Source organism: Corvus brachyrhynchos, unplaced genomic scaffold (assembly GCF_000691975.1).
Source record: "Corvus brachyrhynchos isolate BGI_N302 unplaced genomic scaffold, ASM69197v1 scaffold97, whole genome shotgun sequence".
Lineage (NCBI taxonomy): Eukaryota > Metazoa > Chordata > Aves > Passeriformes > Corvidae > Corvus > Corvus brachyrhynchos.
Window position 1 is genome coordinate 2,628,458 of NW_008239758.1, and position 23,189 is coordinate 2,651,646.

Here is a 23,189-nt window from a genome sequence, read left to right on the forward strand (position 1 = left end):
AAAAATAACACAAGTAAAATTCAAGTATAATGAAAGCACATCAAGAAACAAACTGTACAATTTCTGAACTGCACTGTTTATTTTGCTGCTTGAAACCTAAGTGACAGTATGCCACTATAATTATGGGGTTTCTTCTAAACCTTTACTACACTGCAGGTACAGAAATATATGGACACATTTTTGGAGAATTGACATTTTGCAAAATGCAGCAAACATTTCAATTTATACATGAGAAAAGGAAGTGTTCAAAAGGGTAGCATTTCAAGTTATTGCAGGTTATTTCTGTGAGAGAATTTCTGCAGGTAAAACATGTTTAAATTTAACCAACAGTAACGTGTCAGTGTATTTAAAATCATGACAAAAATCTTCTCTCTGGTCATTAATTGCCCCTTGACAAATTACTAGGATGTTGTATGTTTAGGGCAAGATGTCAATACAGCATAAATCCCGTGGCATTTTGGTTTTCTTCTGGAGATTAAAGCTGTTTTTTTCTTGGGATAAATGCAGCAGCAAAACACAAACCAGCTGATCAAAAAAGCACTTCTGCCATAACTCCAATAATTTCAGGGCACACCAACCGACAGTAGTTTTGCCATTCCCAGTTCTTTTTAGGTTTACATCACTGCACTGTTGCCTTAAGGACGTTTGTAGAAGCTTGTTTTCTGTTAGGCCAGCTTGCTGACTACAGCCTGGTTGAGCGAATTTAGTTGGTTGGTCCATTTATCTAACGCAGTATAACGTGCACCACCTCTCTTCTGATGATCCAGTTCTAGGAGCTGGTTGACTTGATCAATTCGGCCATGTATAGTGCTAGAAGTAAATAAAAACAATAAACTGCCTATGGACATGGAAATAGGAGCTAACAAGAAATCAGAGGTAAAATAAGAGGTCTTGTACACGAGAGGCACAAAGTCCATCTCGAAATTCAGCACTTTTATAATTACTGCCCTGGGCAGTACTGCCTATTAAGCTGTCATCATGACTGGAAATCAAATGAACTAATTCATTGGGCAATGCATATTTTATCTGCTTAGCTATGATCCACACAAAGTCTGAAGCAATATGATATAAACACTTCTTGAAAGTCAAAGAATAGTTAAAAATGGAGACGATGTGAAGAGAAATCAAACCACACAAGCCCATGTATGGATTATATTTTTGTAGCTGTTGTAACAAGTTACCCTCCAGAAAAATAGGTTTTACAAATTGTGGTTAAATTTTTTTTGTAAAGGAGAGCAGACTACCGATCTGTCAACTTGAAAATAATACTCAAAAATATACATGGGTATAAGCAGCAATTACTAAGAATAACAACTTCTATAATTTCATAATAATTCAGGAAAATTATTATGTAATTAAGAATTAAAGTAAAAAGATGGCACTCAATCTCTCTATAAATTTTTCTTGGCTCTCATCTTTCAAACATATTTTACTGCTCACAAATCAAGCAAATCCAAAGTCAGCACCATTACCTTTCACTTCTAGAATCAACCAGTATTATCACAATGCCCCAAAATATTGTTTTGTTGCTTCTTCTAAAATTTGATTATTTTAAAGTAATCAAAGATCAGTAATCAAGAATCAAGTACATACTTATCCAATATGCACTGCACAAGCAAGCTTTCCACATCAGCTACATCTATGTTTAACTCCTGAAACAGAAAGAAAACTCATTATGCTGCTACCATGTTCTGCAACATTAAAAACCTCCAATCTTTATTTTCCTATACAGAATTTGGTTTAACCTCTGTTTCTTGCTGTTCAGAAGTATCAATTCAAAAATGATCTATCAAGCAAAAGACCTCCACCCAAAGGACACATGGCCAAGAATGAAGAGACCAGTGACCTCTCAGAAAAAGCTGAAGAGGCTAAAGCAAAATTTTGGAAGCTCCAAAAGTGACTTCCTTTATTGACTTACTGAAAAAACAAACAGATAAAAAATATCCCAAACCAAACAACAACAAAATAAACCACAACCACAAAAACCCAGGAAATAAAATAAGAAATAATTATCAGAAAAGAATGGATCTGCACTCAAAACCATTTAGAGATGTAATTGCATCTTCTGGCTCAAGCAACTTCTGCAAGTGTTAAGTCTAGATTAAAAAAAAAGCATACCGAGTTCTACAGAGAATTTAAGGATAAAAAAGAGGCATCTCTAATATTTCATTACGTATTTTGTAATGCTGTGAATTTTTGCAAGCAAAATCACAGATGCACAGGAGATGGAAATACTCATAGATTGTCACTGGGTTTTTATTTTGTTCTTTCCAGATTAGGCAGTGAAATCAGAGGTTCTATGGTAATAGTTGGTTTGTTCAACTACCACAGTTCTGTAACTCATACAACACAAACATTAAAATAGCTTATGAACCAAAGGAATTAAAATTTTCATTTTTACCTTCATAAAATTTAGGTTTATAATTACATTTTCAATTATACAAATCTCACTTTTCTTCAGAAATGTGATTTTCTACACCGAGTAGAATATGGTAGCTGAGTATTTTAGAAGTATATCATAGTACATATTATAAAAAGCATTTGGATGACACTTGAAATTTACATTTTTGCACTGCAAAGCAGCCAGCAGTGCATCACTAGTACTTTATGGTTTAGAGTATATTTTAGATGTTCTATTTCTGGAAGCACTGTATTTATTTAAAAGCTTTTATTCACAGTTAATCATTTACTTAAACAAATGCAAGGCTCCACTGACACATACCTTAGAAATAAAAGGAATATGTATTCTTGTGTAAGGCTTAATTAATTTTATAAGCACTTGTGTTCTGATGTTTCGCAAAAGCTCTGTAAGAGAAGAAAAAATAAACACTCTAAAAACAACAGTACTGAAATAAAGATGCAATACCACTCCATATAGAAAGATACACTAAGCACCATGACCTTTTAAGGTAGTAATTCAGTGGGTGGGGAAGCACAGCAAAATAACAAGGGCCCTCCTTTTCCAGGGATCCAAGCAATAGGTAACTCTGAAGGTGGACAGACAGAGTGGAAAACTGTTCAAACATGGAGCAACATGTTCTCTGGTAAAAATTTAATTTATCCAAGCTAACTGGATAAATCATAGAGATCGCTGCCTGGTATATCTGCCCCCCTGATTTATGGCTAGAATGCCTTGTACAAAAGTGAAAAGGGGTATTCTTAAGGCTGTGCAACTTAAAATGTCTGTGCATTTAACTTCATGGGGAATAGTCCCATTTAAAGTTAAAAGAGCAGGGCCTAATGGTGTAATTATGATGAGGAACTGAAGTCGTATAAAACAGTCTGCATGGACAGGCTGATTTTGGTTAGATAACGTAGTGCAGTCATTGGTTTATAAATTTTTACATTGGTAAAGACAGTTGGGATAAAATGAAAGCATAAATTACAATAATAAATTAACAGAAAAGCTAGATCCATTTTTACATGTTTAAACAATGACTGTTTATATAATAAAATACCACTGAACACCAAATTATGTGTCTCAATAAAACTATGGAGATTAAAACAACGAGGTAAGGTATGTAAACATTAACCATGAACATGTGTATCACTACAGAGTGAAAACAATGAGACATCAGTAGCATATAAGGAGAGACACAAATTCTCTTCAATGCCTTGATTCCACTGTCCTTCTCTTGCTCTGCAGTCCTCTCACACCTTCCTCCACAAGCATCCAGCTCTAATCTTACAGGGCCTTCCTATAAGACTTTGCAGCTCACCAGCAGTCGGCATGGAACAGCAGTAGTGGGTTATATTTAGTTTCCCCTGCTGTTTGCCCAGTTCTCTTTTACAAACAACAAGTACAAGAAAACCAGGTCTCTGGATTTAACTCTTTTCTTTCCTGTAACTATCCAGCTAAATGATCTTGCAATGCCACAGTAAGACCTACTCTTGAAAACAATAGTAACCTGAGGAACTGAGAACTATATCAAAGTGAAGAGACTCTTCATTTCTCAGATACATGAAAAATGGATGAGGTAACTATTTTGTCATGCTAATGGAACAGAAAGGCATGTATTCATGTGTTCCCATCTTATTAAGCGCAGGTACTATAACTCCAATCATTGTTTACAAGATATAAATAAAAAGTATGTTTCTTTTTACATATTCTATTACTGCATATTTATTAGAGCAACTTTTATTACACTGTTTATGTATGTTGTCTTTAATCTGAAGCAGAAAATTAACTTTATAAACTAGCAAACATCAAACTGGATGAGACTGCTACAACCCACCTTTACAGGTGAGGGTTGCTCTCATTCCACTGTTCCAATGGGAAAAAAAGAAATAACAAAAACAACACTCAAAATACTCAAGTGCCTTAACACCACCATAGATATTATCTTACAATATCCACTCTTGCTCGAACTTTCTCCATCATTCCTGCAATTCTTTGCCGTCGTGCCACATGCCTGGATGCAAGTTAGCCCTGACCAACTCCTAAATAACTTGTAAAAGAATCACCCACAAGTAATTACAAAGAACTCTTAGTGCCAAAAAGAAAAATAAGCCAGGGTGAGGGGAAGAAAAGAAAAAAAAAAAAGGAACTTACTAAGTAGTGAAAACAAAAATGATTAAAACAGCCTTCAAGAATACCTTCAATGTGCTCCCTTATGAAGGGATCGTCCATGATGTTGCTGTGATTTGTTTTCAGAATCTTCTCAAATTCAGTGATGTCATTATTCTGATAGGCACTTCAGGAAAAAACGAGAGACTGAATTATTAATTTTAAAAGTTAAACAGACTCTAAGATTATGTTCCACAACGTCTAAAAAAACATGTACTAAGCACTGGTGGAAATTACTTATATTCAGAACCTTTATAAGCAAAAACTCTTTCAAGATGAAATGCAACAGAAATGACCTTTCTCCTGTTTCAGTTGTAGTAGCATTTACTGAAGTTTAGTATGAACATTTAGTTGTTCCACAAGTGCACTCTAGTTTCAAAACTTTTGTACTTTAAGAAGCTATTCTTAAATACCCTGTTTTGAAAAGTATCATTACATGAATTTTGGCTTCATGAAGTCATACTTTATGGAACAAAGAGCTAAAAAGAGTCTAGAAGGCTCTTGCTGTCTCTACAATGTCCCATCTTAAGATGAATGCTAAAAATACTGGAAGATGAAAGAAATCCGGACTTCCAGGATTATCCATCAGTAATTCTGGCATAATATTACTTTTTAGATTTTTATTTATAGCTTATTTGTATATATATCCTTTCATGAGTCAGTCTTGTCATGTGAGAAAGCGTTGCAAAAAGGAGGTGGCACCACAGCATCATTTAAATGTCAAGAGCTGCAACCTCTGAAGAAAGACCTTTTCCTTGAAAAACAGTCTCAAAACAAAATTTTCAACTTCTGTTTAATGCTAACATCAAGCATTTTAACAGCAACATCTATTTGTCCTTCATATACTGTACATTTTAAAATTGTTTTGAAACTGGATGAAAAAGATTCATCCTTTATTAAAATGGCCAAGAAAAAGACTTGTTAAGTTTATGGTAGAACTTGAGCAGTTTGTAAGTAGTTAGTGAGTGGCATGGACTGTACCACATGAAACCAGGAAATTCTACTTCATAATGAAAAGGAATTTCAGTTCAGTATATTTTATTTTTATTTCAGAAGTCACTGTTTATCATCTGTAAAGCATTCAAGTTCCCACTGTAGAGTACAGGAAGGATTAAAAATATAACTGTTTGAAATTAATTTTATCTTCTGCATATTTCTTATCTACCCTGCTTTAATTGCATTATTAATTTTAAAGAAGTAGTTATACTCAAATGTCAAGATAAAAGACATAAATTAGAAATATGAACAAAATCAGATTGGGTAAGGCCATCTGGAATTCTCTCTGCCTCGAATTCACATGAAACTATGACAGCGAATTAGCAAAAAACACATCTAAAGTGGAATGAATCACTGGAAATATTCCCTTAATAAACTGCCAACTAATTTATTCAATACCATGTCAATAATGGATGAATATCCTCACTTTCAGAAATCATTTGTTTGTATACCATGCTACAGTACAACAGCAGTATCAGAGCAAGAGTTGTTCCAAGGCAGGATCAATTGTTTCAACATGTGAGCAGAGATTACTTCTTATGTAATGAAAAGATGGGAAAAGGAGCAAAGGCAGGACAGAGTGGATGCAAGAGGTGAGCTTCAAAGCACAGGGTACAAAACCTGTCTCAGTTCACTGACCTAATGACCATAATACACTAAAAGTTCTCACAGTCGCCTGTAAGAGGTAAATGAGGCTTTCTTTTGATTTTCACATGTTTGAAGGATAGGGGAGATCATCAAGAGTCAAGTTTTGTATTCCTAAATTAGGAAATCATGACATATCCATGCATCAAAATTTTCTATTTGCTTTGGTATGAGATGTCATTAAACTCAGCTTCTCTTATGTAATCAGCCAAAGCCTAAAAACACCAGTTGCAGTACAATATGGGACAACTTTATTTAAGAGGAGAAATGAGGTTTTTGTCACAGCATAAGTGACAGAAGTACACAGTTTTTGTACTCCTACATAGTAGGATATCTATCCTATGGGGTCTCATAGTAAGTTTCTTAAGAAAAACAGTCTGCAAATATTTGCCCAGTATTTATGAATAGCTGTTAACTGTGCAGAGAAAAGCCATTTCTAAAAATATTCCCTTTCTGGTTTGAACACTGAATCTTTTTTCTTTTTATCTTTTTGTTCTCTTCTCCAGAAAAATTAAAATCTTACCTTACTAAATTCGTCATTGCTAGAATCTCTGGATCATTTTTGTATGGTTTAGCCTACACAGAACAGAAAGCATAATATGCAAGTTTAGATTTTTTTTTTTTCCCCATTTCCATGCTTTGGGTAATTTCTCTATATATTTAGAAAAGGGGGAGGGGATATGGGGGGGGGGGGTGCGAAGGAAAGAGAAAAAAAAATACCTCCTGAGAATCAAATGGATTTATTCCAGACTTCATGAGCATGTTTGCTAAGACCAAATATTTTAAGCAAGTGGTTCTTCTGGGGCTCCCTGATTCATCATAATTCTTGAATGCTTCAAAAAAATCAGTATGTGCCTTTTCAAATTCTCCTTCTCTTAAGTGCATTTTGCCTCCACATTCTGAAAAGAAAACACAGATGAAAAGGAACACTGTGTGCTTGTTGCTGACTGCAATAATTGTACTCAAGTTCCATGCTATTTCTAAATAGATTACTGAAACATTTTCAGAAGTCATTTCGTTCTCTGAAATCACTACGAAAAAAAAGCATTAGGGCCTTTACATACAGCACTGCCATCTGAATAAACCCATTCCAAAGAAGAAAAAACAAAACCCAACCCACACCATAAAACGTAAAGAACACTAATCCTCATAGCCAATAATTACTTCACCCTTATGTAAAAATACTGCAAAAACAGAGATAAATTCTATCTCCATTTCAAGGGCAATACTTTGTATATTTATGAAGTTTTCCCTGTTGAGCAAAACTACACAGGAAAAAATGAGAAATACTTTCTGTATCCTTTTATTTCTTAAGTATCCACTACTGCCTGATTGTCTGTGCAGTGCCTGCACACCAGGGGAAGGAGGAAGGCATAGCAGTATTCTGAAGAAAGGGTTTTTTACAAGACACACGGCGTGTTTCCACTACAATTCATTACTGCAGATAATAAATAATATTTTCAAGCACATCTTAAAGCTCTTTGGTTCCTGCTGAGTTTTAGTGAGGTGAGACACAAATTTATAAAAGGGGATTGCACAAACAGCAGTCCCTTCTGCTAGCAGTCCTGTCAAGCCTTTGTTTTTATCCCCTGCAGATGCCTTTGCATTTATCTTTTGCTGCCTGCCATGGTGTCAAACATCAAGTCTTCCTCTTCTTTTCTACTGTTTCTCTCCTAACAGTTATGAAGCCAGCTGCCCTTCTGACCAGTGCCTCTGGTACTTGGGCACCAGAACTGCAGAGCTGAAGTCCTGCAAGAAGCAGATGATGAGACTGTGAATCTACAGAAGCCTCTGTCTTTATAGTTGGAACTGGAAAAATCCACTGGTTATCAGATTTTCATAAACAAAATCTCTGCAACAGAAGACAAATGAAAAATTCGAGATGAACTTGCCTCTGATAACTCCCATGATCAGCGGATGAGGAATGGCTGACTTGATGTGCAATGACTGTTCATATAGTGCTTTAAGTTTTTTGTTATTTTTCTGTGCTGTATACATTTGAATTTCCAAAGCATAGATTTCCAATAGTTGAGTACCTTTTTTTAGATCATCTTCCCCATCATCAGTCTAGGACAGATTAAGTAATAAATACTGTGAAATTTCAAGAGAACAGCAATTTCAGTTTTCTACTAGTAAAACACTGATAACCAAATACTCTCAGTAATTTCCTGTCAAAAACAGGAATATTCCTGAAACTCTGAAATTTTGATACAACTAACAGAAAACAGAGTGCCCAAAGAAATTACCATAGGCTACGTTTTGAAGCCCTGTATTTAAAATGTCAGTATTTTTGTTTAATAATTAAACGTTTTCCTCAAAACTTTAACCTTAATTCTTTTCCACTTTCCTTAAGCCACACTCTAAGTATATAAATACAACGACTGACACAAGCATGCATATATATAGGTAACACACATGACTCTTCTGCTGCCTCTGACAGAACCACTTCCCAGATATTTGTAACCTATTTCCCATACTGAAGGAGGAAAATTGTCACAAACAAGCACAGCAGGCTGCATGGCTAATTTATTTTTTCCTCTTCTGGATGGGAAAGTAACAACTCTACTTTTTGTTTTGAATAAAGCTCACTTGGAATCTTTGGTATATTTCAAAATAAATGTCTGTGCATTATAGATTACTGATATGTGCTTCTCACCCTTGCACCTGAAGAGAAACCTAATCAGCAGTTGTGAATAATTTTTTTAAAATCGTCTCTAAAGAAGGAATAAAACACCTAGGGTTTTTTGTTCATGTTATCAAGCAGATAACAAATTAAAGCAGGCACAGTATTTCTTCCCTCTGTACTAAAGCTCAGCAAAATGCCTCAAAGGCCAACAACAGATGTATTAAAAAAGAAATCAATGCATCAATGTTGTTTACTAAGCCACAGTGATTTAGAATATAAAGGTACCTGGCATGACTGATGCAGCTGACGCAGAATCTTTTGTAACTTTCCATATTCTTCTCGTTCTAAATATAATTTGCCAAGCTGCAATGAAAAGAAAGTTAAAGTACTGAGGTCTATTAAAATTTCACAATTATAATTTATAAGAATTAGCTGAAGGTGTCAAACAAAAGCAAAAAATAGGAAGTTACATATTTTTACCTTTGTGTTTGTCTTAAACCACAATCTATCATTCTTAGCATCTTTCAGAGCTTCAAGTGTTGTTTCATAGAATTCCTGAAGCAAATCCATCTGACATAAAAAATCAGAATTCTATAATTGTAAACAGCAAATTTGTACCTGTTAATAAAGTCAATCTGAACAAACTAAAAGTGCATGCTTGAACTTCAAAATAAGAAAGGTATCTGCATCTTACTGAATGTCTGCATTTAAATTGCAAAGAGCTTCTAAAGTAATCAAACTAACTACACTTCTTTTCTTACATGAAACAGATACAATTAAAAAGTATTCACGTTTTAAGATTTGTACCCATCTGTGAAAAATGAAAGCCACCTTATAAAACCCATCTTACATAACCAAGGAACAGAATTCTGATGTTGTCTAACAAACACAGGCAGTATCGTTGCCACTTAAAAGAATAAAAATAATTTACATATCAAAAAGAAAATATGCTTTACAAAGTGAGGAAAATGGTCAAAGGAAAAGATGCCTTCTTCTTTCTGGACTAGCAATGTTGAGTGAAAGAAAGCTTTTGAGAGCATCAAACTGTTTCTTTGCATAAAACCCAAAAATACAACACCTGAAATGGAAATCAAAGTGCTGAGTGTTACCTTTTACAAGGGTTCTACAAAGAATGCATTAGTATTGTTCATGGCCACTGTTCCTTTGGGAGTAACAATCTGTGACTATACAGCAAGTTAAGATTTCCAGATTGTCCCTCCAGGTCTGGCTCAACTGCATTTAGAGATCCCGACCTCTGCCAGGAAGGGATAGTCTAAGACAATCTTTAGACCTGAAGAGTAATGCATCATTCAGCTTTCACTTCTGAGGGTAGCAGGACAGGAAGGATTGTGATAATGACCAAGGACTCAGCACTAAAGACCAATGATCCTCCATATGAAGGTGCTACTTCCAGGAAGTCAGTGAGGGGAGCCTCCTACTCTCTGTAAGCTTCTACACCAACACAAAAGAAAAGGAGCTGTGCTGTGTATCTATGGACATGTACCTCACTTGCACAGTGCACAGGACAGGCAGCATTTCACACCAACACTTCACTGCAAAGATTCCCCTCTCCCCCCAAAATAAAAAAAAAAAGCATTGTTTAAGTAGAAATTGTATCTGAGAGGGCACTTAATATTGTGTAGCTATGCTAAAAAAAAGTTCTTATTTCTTAGCGCAGAAATTCCAGGTAAATATTGCCAAAAAAAGAACAAATTTATGAGGATTTATCTGTGTTAATAGATTCCACTACATGTAGGAAATATATTTTTACATATGACAGCAAATGAATACTCAAAATTCCTCTATTAAGATCAAAAAAGCCCAAACCAAACACAAAAGATGTCCATAGTTAAAAATGCAAGACTGTAAACTATGAAGATGAAAGAATTGATGATCCAACCTGCTTGGAAGTAGAGATATAATCAAGAATAGAATTGATGGATTTTTCAGAGTAATTCCTTGTAACTGCACTCCGTATGTAGGTCAATAGCTGTTTATACCTATTCATCATTTCAGGAAAGTTAGTCTAAAAGAAAAACAAAATCACATTATAATTTTTGTTTTAATTATTAAAAACTGAGATATCTTGCAAGTGTACATATGGGGAAAAAAAGCAGAAAAGAAAGACAATGCAGTAGTGGTTGCTATTAAAACTTCCGTATCACCACTTTATTCATAACCTGCAGAATCAGAAATAATTTCAGGACTGCATGGAACACACATTTAAAATACTCATCTCGATGAAGAAAACAGAACTGGCCATACAACTCTTTGGAATGGTTGCATACATAGCATATAAATTTTTCACTGTTTTGTCCTGGTGTAGTACACACAGAGAAACATGACCACTTCCAGTGGTGTGATACCTCAGCACAGCAAGGACTGAGCCTCACACTTGCATGAAGTGCCAGCTGACTACAGCAGTTATTTTGCATCCGTTTTGCCTTTGACTTGCAAACACCACATCATTTCCCTGCCATATCTGTAGTAGCCATTAAAGGCTGCAAAAGACAGGTTCTGGTAGATTTAGTTGTCATAGCCACTGGATCAAAAATATTTATGCCATTTACTCCCAAGTGATAGCTGTAATTCCTACCAGTTTAAAGTTTATTTTAATCATCTGTTTCAGAGCTTTGAATCCCCATTCTCCCTTTTCGCCTTCAAGCTCCAAAACCTGCAATAAAAGAATTTTTAAAACAATATTTATAAAAGCTTTATTCAAACTTCAATTGTTTAAAATACAGACATCCCATACATGCCTTTACCCCCCACTTCATTCCTTACAAAGTAATGTTTAACTCTGCCTTGTTCTTCAATTTTACTCTTTCCTGGTATTATTGAAAATGTTAGTGAGAGACGTGTATCTTACCAGTTTTCCCAACTTAGCTGATGTAGGGAGGGTGAATATAGTTTTTGTTGTTGTTGTCTAACAGCAAACACTTTAATATCAAACACTAAATTTAAATGCCACTCCATAAATACATATGCAAAAATAGTTGTAACACCTCCTGCAAAACTGAGTCAACTAAATTTTGACTAAATGAAGTTAAAAAGCTCTTCTGAATTTCTACAGTTCCTTCACAAAGGAGAAATGTTTCTAGGTTTTAATGTAATATAGGAATTAAGGAAATGTTTTGTAAGTAAAAACTTCAGAAAGTTTTTTTAAGTCATGTATATAATTTTACTATACACAATAAATAAGCCAAAAGATGCAAAAATCTTATTTTTTCTTTAAAAAGTTACATCTAACATATTGCTTTCTCATAGCAGCGGGCAAACATTAAAAAGTTAAAACTGAGAGGAAGAAACTCTGTGTCACTTAGTATTTACACATTTAAAGCTTTGGAAACAGGTATCAAATAATGTTACATAAGACACTGGGGAAAACACCATTTCATTTAAAAAACCCAAATGGATCTGGTTTCTATTGTTGACACATGAAAACACATTTAGAACTATTTAATGAACTTAGTAAAACCTGAAGATTAAAAAGTCAGATCTGTGATAAGACTATACTGTGTCCTATTTATTATCCCTAAGAATGATCCTGAAAGGCAGTCAGCCAGGAATCTAAGATGCTCAATAATGAACTTAGCACATTAGTAATTTAAAAGATAAATGTTACTCTTAAAATTTCAGAAAATAACTCAAATGGTGTAAAATATTTTAAAATGTGAATTAATATAAAAAGAAGAAATAGAATATAAAGACAGAACACCTTCTGAAAACTGCTTAATGCTGCTTTGGGGTCATCTTCCTTCAAAGCTTTGGAATTGTAGTATTGATTTTCCAGATCCACATTTGGTTCAGAATTGCTGTCCTCAGAATACTCCTACATTTTAAGGAAAAAAAAAAAAATCAGAGAAAAAAAAAGGTTCAGATCTGCTGAAAATGGATAAGAGATAGCAAGACTTATTACTCAAACTGACAGAGAATGCTTGTATATTTAACAGGCAGTGTTTGGTTTTAGAGCATGTAACAGGTATGGACCCGTATGATAATTTTGTCTCTGGCCTGTTACTAGGCCAGACTCACCATACACCAACACTTGCCTGTCAGCAGATTTCTTCCTGGATTAATGAACACATAACTCTACCAGCTGCACCTTTACGACAAGCACAGATTGTATTATTGAAATTCTGCCAGTGCTGGAGTTTAAGGACAGAGGCCCAACAGCACAGGTCATTTCTGGGAGGGGAGAGAACATGCTGCCCACTGGTCTTCCTAAAGGCACTCCATTATCCAGCCTTTGCTAGCCACAGAAAAGGCTCTGGCTGAGCTGCCACACAAGTAATGATTCAGCTCTGGAGGGTATCAAATGCTTCCATGAATCTCTCCATAATCTGCCTTTTTATGCCATAACGATTCATCCTTGTCTAAGGAAATTAAAAAAAAGAATAATGACGATAACACCAGCTGCTTCTGCACTGAGAAGCAGGAGATGATTGAGAAAATGCTAAAAGTGCTGCCAAAGATGGTGGAGTGAGGCCCAGGCACAATAATTTAATCAAATAATTATCCATCATGTACACTAGTGCCACACAAACTGAAGTATTTACTTCTAACAATTACTACTTAATTTCTTTTAAAAAGTATTCTGAGACTTCTTCTGATGAAAAACCCCTGCATATTTTATCTTCTTTTGCTAAAGGGCAATGCTGCACGTCCAAATTACAAAACACTAATAATTTCATTTGATATTTACACGATTCAAAACCACTTCACACCTCTGCATTTTCAAGCTAACATCTCTGAACAGGATTTTTGGCTATTAGGAGATGAACTGTTTTAACAGAAACTGTTTAAATCTCAAAGTTACTGTTGTCAGAGTAACTTTCCCTTGTAACAACATAAGCAATGCACATTCAAGTCCCCTCCTTTAAGGTGGATTTTACTCTTGCTGTGCTTTGTCAGGCACATTCATTGTTTTGTTCATTTGTATATTCCTACTATTAATGGACTCCTCCAAAACCATGGGAAGGAATGAAAAAAAGATGAGGCAAAAGAGAAGTTTTAAATCAGCTCTCTCCTCTCTGCACTGCAAGCAGACCTCTCAAAGTTTAAGTTTTCTGAAGTTCTAAAGCAAAAATTAATTACAGGAGTCCACAGTCGAACCAAATTCTATTAAACATGGTACTTGAGACATTTGTCCTTCTACTTTTTAATGTTTCTATTTGTAACATGTAGGCAAGTTGCCCAAGTATGTGTTTATTTTCACCCAACAAAGTACAATCATTAGTGAGAATGAATGGACTGAAAAGTCTTGTGAATTCCACAAACCTGTTTTCTGAATTGCCACAGAACTATAAAAATGTGATACTGAAAACAGCAAAGAAAACAGGAAGCAAGTGTCTTATTTCATTGGGCAGGCTTTCATTTTGGTTAGCCTGTTTTTGTAAACTCCTGATCCTATTGACCCAAGTCCAATGGAGCAGCTATGAGCACATACACACGATGTCAACAGCTGTATCAAGCACCTTGTGAATATACAGGCTGCCACAAATTAAACAACATAGCACTTAAGAGATGTGTAATCAGCTGATGTCTTGTTTATGCTTAACTTGAACAATGGGGAATATTTTTGGCGAAAGTGTCTATTTGCAAAGATAAAAGGAAAGCAAACTAAATTAATTCCTTTTAGGAGACAATGTGCTCCGTTAGCCCCAAGCCAGAAACATCTGAACTTTCATCTTAGCTCTGGCAATGATTCTGGATGTGGATTCATGCAGGAAGCCTTTTTTCAGGTAATTTTTCTCAATGCTACTTAAATATCCCATAAAGATTCTTTCATAATATTAATACATAATAAAGAAGTGTTAAGTCTATTGATAACTTTTCCCCCCCAGTGGAAATGCATTGAAATGCATCACAGGTACTGGTCTGTGTTTCCACAGCTGTATTTTTTCTTCATTTGATGCCTATTTGCCTCACATCACATTTAGGAGGACAATATGGACTCAAAGTTGCAAGGGAGATAAGGCTTTCCTACTTCCAGAAAATGTAAGTTGGTTACTTTAAAAGACATATTTAGACTTAATGGCTGTGAAGAAAACTTTAAAACCTCAAACTAAGTATGAGCTGATGCCATTAATCTTTAGACAATATAAAAAAAAAAATCATCCCTGTAGATACTGCATCTTATTTCAAGCACTGATGCTAATTATGCCAGTGCTGATAAATTCAGAAGGACGAGCACTCTGTCTTCTTTTGATGCAGAGATGGCTTAGTGCAGTAGGATACAAATGTGAGAACATTAAGCTTCTGCCAAAAGCAAAAAAGGAAGAAAGTATAAAGCTGTGTCCTCAAAGTTCCAATTAAGAAAAAGACTAATTTCCTTCTCAGTTCTAAAAACAGAAAAGTTCTTTTAACAATAAATTCAGATAGCAGAAGCCTAGCCTTTTCTCACCATCATTTTTAACATGCCTGGTTCCTGCCTGAACAATTTCCCCAACTCAAACCTTCTAGGTATGAAGTTTGTTGCAAATTAGGTAGAAATATATGGTTTACAAATAGGATTTCTACATAACTCTAGAAATCTCCACTACAGCATCCAGACCTAACAATTTGCATACTGACGAACAGCCTTAATTAGAACTTGGAGATATAAAAGCAGCTGGATGGTATAATTTATCTCTAGCTGATGTTAAAAAAGTAAAAGGCCTAGGAATTTTTAAAACTAAGATCCTGGTGATATTTTTCAAATGGACATCAACATTATAAGTACAAATGAAAAAAAGAGCTGTCTGAGTACATAGAACTGATCTTTCAAACCCATTGAGTTCTTCCTTCCTCAGAGGATCAAAATAAACAATTCTTTTTTATTATTATAACTCAAGAAATTAGAAAGCTCTGATAGAGTTTGAAAAAATGCAGTTAAATAAGGCATTGTTTAAGCATTCCTGTGTTGAAAATCTGCATTTTCTAAATGTAGTCAGTAATATTCAGTCCAATCCCATCCCATCACTTTTTGGGGGAATAGAAATTCCACACTACCTCAATTGTAACAGAGGCAAAACCCCTGATGGAGTTTACTCTGCCTGGAACACCATTCTTTCAAACAGTTTTAATAAAAGTTAAATTAGTATCAAGAAACCAATCTAATGAAGAAGTCTTTATTATGTTACATATTAAGTTTTCATAAAATTTTATCCAGTAAACAAGATAAAGCTTTAAAACATTAAGCCTCAGCTTCTAAAATGAGCAGCTACAGAAGTCAATTCACCCGAGTCAGCTTTAGTCATCCTTTTTAGCGCATGGATCCATCTGCAGTGTCTCCAGCAGCAAAGGCGGGCTGACGGCACCCAGCACTCCCAGGCCCTCCCTGTCCATGCCCTTTCCCACTCCCTGCAGCAGCCCAGTGCTCTGTTTGCTGTTTGCCTCCTTGCTGCTTTCCGAGAACTGTGGCAGGAGCCTTGTCCATGTGGCCTCCAGAGATTAAATGCCTTGAAGCACAGCCCCTGTGCTCACAGCCAGAATAAGGGACAGGGACATGGAGACCGTAACTGTGTATCAGTGACATTTGAAGGTAGATGTGTGGCATTCTATCCGATTAGAGTGGCACACTGACCTGGTAAAGTTCTACATGAACAAAAACAAAGATACGAGTATTTTGTGAAAAAATTATCTTTCAAGGACATTGTTAAAATACTCATTACTGCCAATTGTCAATTGCTGGTAATTTTACCAAATTTCAACCATTTGGCTGACTCAAACAATTAATTTTTTTATGAAGTGCAATTGTTTCTGAGAAGTCTGGTACAAATTTGATTTCACTTCAGCTAACTTTGTTTCATAACCACAGCATTTAGGAGGCCTGCTAAGCACAACTTTCTTTGCATTTGCTCTTCCTGGAGCACAGGCACCAGGACAAATAGCAACTACCAGGTTCTATGTGCATTTGCCAGTTGGTATCCAGGCACATGAATATAAAGAAAGCAATCAGGCTGGAATGCAAAAGAGCAAAGAGGAAAAGAACAGAGGCAAACCCTGAGAGTAAAAACAAGAGAGCAATTTGTGTAAGAAGTCTGCAACCGCTCAGCCGTGCATTGGGAGTCCTGGTTTCTTTTCCACGTTCCAGGTCTCTGCTCCTCTGCTGCTACTCGCTAACTCTGCAAGTCATCCAGTGCCTGCTGGCTCACACCAGGGCTGACACCAGGAATAGAAGTCTGTGAAACCAGCAATTTGCAATGGCGTCACGAGAGTTCTATGAAAGACAGTGCTCTGCCTTTGTTTTATTTTTTTTTTCAGCTGGAAGATGCACAGAAATGAGACAGGAGACTGCAGAACGAAAACCCTGGTATTATGACACGTAAGGAGTACAGAAAAAAAAGTGCCTTCTCTTTCTACCTCTGCTGTGCAGCTCTCCTGTAGTTATGTGAATCCTTTTCTGAAAGTCCATTTTTCAGCATAACTTAGGTCTAATTTACTTCTGTTTAACACCCAACTGCATATCAAGTCCTGGAGAGCACCGTTCTGAACACAGCCCTAAATAACTGCCAAAAGAAACCAACAAAAACCAGAACTTACTGACACTTGTCAATGTTTAGACAGAAAGAATTTACTGAATAATTATTCTCAGGCTTTTTGCCTCAATACCTCCTTCTGAGACATTATGGTAATGAGCAAAATAAGCCTCAAATATATTAATTCTGTGTTTGAAGATGAGTCTTAAGAGAATGCATAAAAAAAAAATCATGACACATGCTGAATCCATATAAAATATGAAACAATAATTAATTCAGAGAACAGTACATCCTATGTCCTCTGTGAAGCTCACTTTTTTAAAAATCACATACTACTGTAATTAAACATAACAAAGAAACAGAGGAGGGCCAAGTGGATCTGCTTGATTTGCTATTTCCCTAGATCCGAATACCTGTTTTTGCAGCATTACCACTTTCTTGTTTGCAACATATATATGTATTTCATTAAATGATGGTAATAGTGAAATATGAGCAATTGGGAAGAGGAGATAACATCTGCATGAAATTTCACCTCTATCTATTAAAATCCAGCAATAAAAGAATAGTATCTCTGTCTATCAATGAGATTGCTTATCAAGTTTGGTATCACACAGAAATTCCTTTTGCGATGGACTGTATTTCACTCAGTTGGAAAGAAAGAGCCAATTCATGTAGCTTGAAATAAGTAGTAAGACTGCCTATTTCCTAATATCATCACACCCTGAAACGGGAAATCCTCATTAATCTGAAGGGATGCTCCCTGTACTTGAGTCCTGCCGATCCTCATGAACCTGCAGCCATCTCACCAGGGTGCCAGCTGATGGCTGTTCATTGGCACTGTTTACAGATCTTCTACAAGTCACTGAAATAATACAACTCCATAACGTAAAAAGACCAGTTGCTCAGCAAATGTATTTGTCCAACCTTTCCTCAGATTAATTTTAAAGTCGAATTTCAGAACACAGTAAGATGACTCATTGAGAACACCACAAATTCCTTATTTAAAACAAAACAAAAAAATCCAGTAGATGTACTACAACAACTGTCAATGTGTTGTCATTGTGCCTGGAAGAATCAATTTCTGGAGGAAGGCTGAGTTTAGCCTCCAAGTCAATTCTAAACATAGTCTTTTGTCCCAGACCGTAAACAAAAATGGAATTTACAATGGTCCTTCCCTCTTTGTCCATCTCCACCCTCAAGCTGGATCTAGTAAAAAGAACTTGTACTGAAATCATGTAAGGCACCTAGCAGCACCAAACTAGAAATTAAAATTGAGTGGCTTTCATAATGACCAGTAAACATTATTCTGTTCACTGAAGCATAAAGTGGAATAATTCATGTTATAATCAAAGCTGTCACAGCACATTACTAGTAAATTGTGAATCTAGGTTCATCCACCCATAAATATAAATGGAATTTCTTCCTGGTACCAAGACTCCAGTGAATAAACGAAACTTCTATAGGAGTAGCTGAGGTCATTTACATGTAAAACTTTGACTTCTTACCCACTGAAAAACTAAACAGAAACAATCCAGTACAACCTGGATAGTCTTCAATTGTTTAACAGTGTAGTAATTACTCAAATTATATAAAATTCCATGATGAAGCTGGGAAAGAGCTGGGCCTTTGGAATATCTGTTCACATTTCAGTTCAAGTGTGAAACATTTGCATACTTAAGAAAATTTTAACTGAATGGTGATACATAATCAGCAGGTCAAGTGCACACTGAAGAGGAACAGCCATAATCACTTCTAATAAAAGCTGACAAAATTAATTTTTTGGGGACCCTTCACTGCTGTTGTTACGATGGCAGCTACCCTGGGAGACCTGAACCTAGTTTCACCATATTTTGACAAAATAGCTACTTCTTTCATTGACTCTTTCTGTAATCACTGCCTCTCCTCCTGTTCCTCAAAAAAGTATTCATAGCACTCACATGTGCTCTTTTACTTTCAATTCTGCACTGATATGAGTATTATGTCTTGTACTCATTCTTTTGTTGCAAAGCCTCTTGCAGAAGCCGTTAAACTCAACTTGAGAATCGTGCATCCCCCTTACAGTCTTCTCTTAATTTAACTATATCAACATGAAAGGAAGAAATCAGGCCCTATCTTCAGGGCCCTTAACTTTTTTTCTGAAACAATTCTGTGGAACACTACAATAACAGTCTCAAGCATTTTTGAAAACACCAGTCAATCATGGTTTGTTAGTCCCAGAATGCTGAAACTAGCCTAGCTGGAATATTTTTACTCTTCAATTCTTGGGTTTTTTCTCCCATCAATTATGAACTGAAATTAAATTTTTAAAATTGTAGCTTAAGTATTAGTTTGATGCTCTACATGGGAATTACTTACTGAAAAGAAAAAACCTAACGAGGTCCTAGTTATTACAAGCAGTATTCTAAAATTTTTGAAAGGTCTGAGCTAGGAGTAATTAATGACAATGAAAATGTTCCAGTAAAAGTAACTACAGTCAGAAGCTGAAATCTGCCACAAGCAAGGTGTTTCAGGAAGGTTTTTCCAGTGAGAAATAAAGTACTTCAGAAGAAACATAGGAAAAAGCATTAGACCAATTATTCTTGGAGAAAACTGACATAAAGCAGTGTAAGTTTGAGCTGCATTCTTATTCACATCTGTATAGATTCAGAAATACAATTCAAATGGTTTCTCAGTTCTCATGCTATGGTTGGGTATGGAACATGAATTCTGCTGTGTTTAATATTCCTCTGATTGCGTCACATGGAAAAAAACACCACAGTATTTCAAATCAGGACAAAAATTTAAAAAGTGTTAATGAAAATTAATGGGAAATAATTTTAGAACAAAATGTTTTTAATAGTGTCTGTGTATTTCCTTCAGTAACTTTGTCCCTAAGGTATGTGAAGTCATTCATGGACTGAAAGGGGAACACGAACAGTTCTTGGCATAGTGACACAAGCAGCTCGTAGGGTTATGATGACAATGCCTGTCAAACAAGCACTCTCACATGAATGAAAAAACACCTCAAAACCAAAAGTGGATGCTTTTATTCTATATTTAATGTAATCCTGAGCAGTTCCTAACAAAAACTGCCCAGAAACTATTCCAGATAAAATCAGGCAAATATTTTAAGTGAATTAATAAGTAGCAATGACTACCAAATAACGTGTCAGAAACCAAATCTTCCAAAGCAAGTATCTGGAGTTTTTCAGTGAAACTGCAATACTGTTAACACAGGTTTAGCTGAAATGAATTAAATAGACTCTCAAGCCTCAACCATACATAGGTTTTTTAAAAAATGTCTCTAGTTCCAAAAACCCAATCAGAGTTCAGAAAAGCAAAAAAAAAAACCCGAACAAGCAAACCTCAAGCTCCAATATAATGCAACAGCAATATAATTATAATTAATCAGACAAGCAGCATTTTTTTTAACTTCAAGAACTTAAAACCTGATGTCAACATTTAACTAAATGTAACAGGAAAAACCCCAAACCTTACAAATACAAACAAGAAGGGACTGGCAGAAAGGTCACGAAGACTATAAGGACAAAAAGTTAGAAATTAGTGCACCCTTCGGCGCGTTGCATCAGAAACCGGCCGCGAGGCCATTTCTCCTAACCCCCCCTTTCTCTTCTCCCTACTTTTTCCTCAGTTTGTTGCTCACACAAGCACACGAACAGTATCTACCCCCAGGGGCCTCTCGCAGTCCCGGGTGAGGAGCAGGGCGGGCAACTTTATCACTTCACTCCGTGCCCGACACTCGGGCCGGGGCAGGGGAGAGAGGGAAGGAGGCAGCCCGCCGGAGCCTCGCCTCAGCGTGAGCCCTGCGGGGGACACACGAGGAGTGTTCTTGGTTGCACTTCTTGTGGTTCTTTGTCCACAAAGATTTGGGGCTAATCGAATACTCCCTAACCTGTTAAACCACAGTCAGTCTGAGTGTGGTTTGAACTGGCCACAAAGTCCAGCCCTCTTGGCTTTGTGGGGTTCTCCCTCTTACACCCCATTCTTGGATTTTGACACAAAATAACCTGTCTGTACATACCTTCTCACGGCATGGATTAAAATGTTAAAGAACCTCTAATAAAAGTTATACTTTTAGTTAAAGCCTTCATTCTAGTGGCTGGGGAATTGATGTCAGCTGGAAAATGATTTCCCAGTGGTTTGGTTTTTGTAGCAAAAGTCTTCAACTTTTATGTAGATAGTCTTTGAAGTTAGAAATTGTTGTTAGACTATCAAACATTGTTTGAGGTGTCACTCATTTTTTTTCTCCCTCTTTCTATTATGGGAATGGGGTCTTAGCAAAGAATTATTGTGGTAGAAAACGAACGTATGACTGACACTGGAAAGAAAGATGTTTATGGGGCACATACAAAGGGAATTGTTGTGGAACCAAGGCCTGTCAATATAATCTCGGTTAATTCTTCAAGTGTCTGGTTCTACGGGTCTGGTGACTGGCGCATCTCTGGACGGCAGAGTCGGAAATATCAAGGGAAGTGATCCTGCCCCTCTACTCAGCCCTGATGAGGCCGCACTTGGAGTACTGTGTGCAGTTATCAGCTCTACAGTACAAAAGAGAGATGGAACTCCTAGGCAGGTCCAGCGGAGGGCTACTAAGTTGGCCAAGAGTCTGGAGATACCTCTCAGGAGGAAGGGCTAAGGGAGCTGGGCCTGTTCAGCCTCAAGAAGAGGCAACTGAGAGGGGACCTGTGTATAAATAACTGCAGTGTGGGTGTCAAGAGGATGGAATCAGGATCTTCTTGGTGGTGCCGTCCAATAGAACAAGGAGCAATGGGCAGAAACTGATGCACAGAAAGGCCAACCTGAACATGAGGAAGAACTTCTTTACTGTGCAAGTGACCATGTACCAGAACAGACTGCCCAGAGAGGTTGTGGAGGCTCCTTCGCTGGAGATATTCCAGAAGCATCTGAACACAATCCTGTGCCTTAGGACAACCCTGCCTGAGCAGGGAAGTTGGACGAGATGACCCATGGTGGTCCCTTCCAACCTGACCTGTGAAAGCTCAGCCCATTGCTGTGACCGGCAGCACTGCTCAGCTCCATTTTGCTTCACTCAGTGCTGCTGGACAGTTTACCTGGGCTGTGTTTGACATAAGCAAAGAATACCAGAGCAGCAGTTTTAAAGGCCTGAACTCTTAAAATCCACAGACCTTGCAAAGCAATGGCTTTATAAAGATTTTTACATGCTAATTTCTGCTGCCATCTTCAACTGAGTGAGGCAACCCCCCCAACACATCAGCTCTGCCTCCCCATCTCCACAAGGCCTGGTGTTCTCACAGACACACAGATGCATCTGCAATATCTACCTTGATTTTCCTGTTGTTGGTCATTTTATATTACGGTTTCTGACAGTGGGTTTGTGGGGTTTTTCTTCTGTACAGCTATTGCCAAGTCTTTTAAAAGCTGTGTTTGCATTCTGCAACTATGCTAATGGGGAGAAAAAAGTTCTACGTCAGAAAACCCACAATGAAGTTTCTTACTGTGCTTCCTTCAGTCTGAGCATTAAAGCTCCCAGAATGGGATATGAGGGGCAGTAGGATAGATACCAAAACGGACAAAGATATACACCAAAACACAGAGCTAGTGAGCCTGCAAATACTTTTGAAATGCTCAGTTCCTTGCCCTTATCTGCAGCCATTAATGCGAGGGTAACAGGAGCCATGAGGCTGCCTGTTGGGAGGGGAGCTGGCAGAACCACACACCAGAAAAAACATGAGGATAGGGATGCCCATCCCTTCATGCCGTGAGGGATGCCACTGCCCATTTATTATTTTCATTGCACGTGCACTTTGCAGGAGCATCGGTAGGAATACCGGAAAATCGCAAACATTTCCTTCGCACGTCGCAGCAGCTTCCTTGTCCCACCTGGGCTGTGGCTGGCGCGGGGCCGAGAACA

At 36.9% G+C, this 23,189-nt stretch overlaps 1 protein-coding gene across 1 annotated transcript; it reads right to left on the bottom strand.

The window, feature by feature from the left end:
- Positions 1 to 55: 55 nt before the first annotated feature.
- Positions 56 to 21,279, bottom strand: COPS2 (COP9 signalosome subunit 2). Its single transcript, XM_008640038.2, has 14 exons — positions 21,189 to 21,279; positions 20,963 to 21,099; positions 12,553 to 12,666; positions 11,431 to 11,508; positions 10,735 to 10,860; positions 9,315 to 9,404; positions 9,120 to 9,197; positions 8,101 to 8,275; positions 6,929 to 7,107; positions 6,732 to 6,784; positions 4,597 to 4,694; positions 2,723 to 2,805; positions 1,594 to 1,652; positions 56 to 810 (listed from the first exon to the last, which is right to left on the bottom strand). The coding sequence occupies exons 1-14, from the start codon at positions 21,277 to 21,279 to the stop codon at positions 666 to 668; spliced, it is 1,506 nt and encodes a 501-aa protein (XP_008638260.2). The 3' UTR covers positions 56 to 665.
- Between the last annotated feature and the right edge of the window lie 1,910 nt (positions 21,280 to 23,189).

Bases quoted from the DNA above. Each gene is read 5' to 3' on its own strand.
- COPS2 (XM_008640038.2), bottom strand. From the start codon at position 21,279: ATGGGGTGTAAGAGGGAGAACCCCACAAAGCCAAGAGGGCTGGACTTT. The intron at 11,509-12,552 runs GTGTTCTGTCTT...CTTTTATTGCAG, and splicing joins CATTAAGCAGTTTTCAGAAG to GTTTTGGAGCTTGAAGGCGA. The intron at 7,108-8,100 runs GCAAGTTCATCT...TTTTCTTTTCAG, and splicing joins GATCATGGGAGTTATCAGAG to AATGTGGAGGCAAAATGCAC.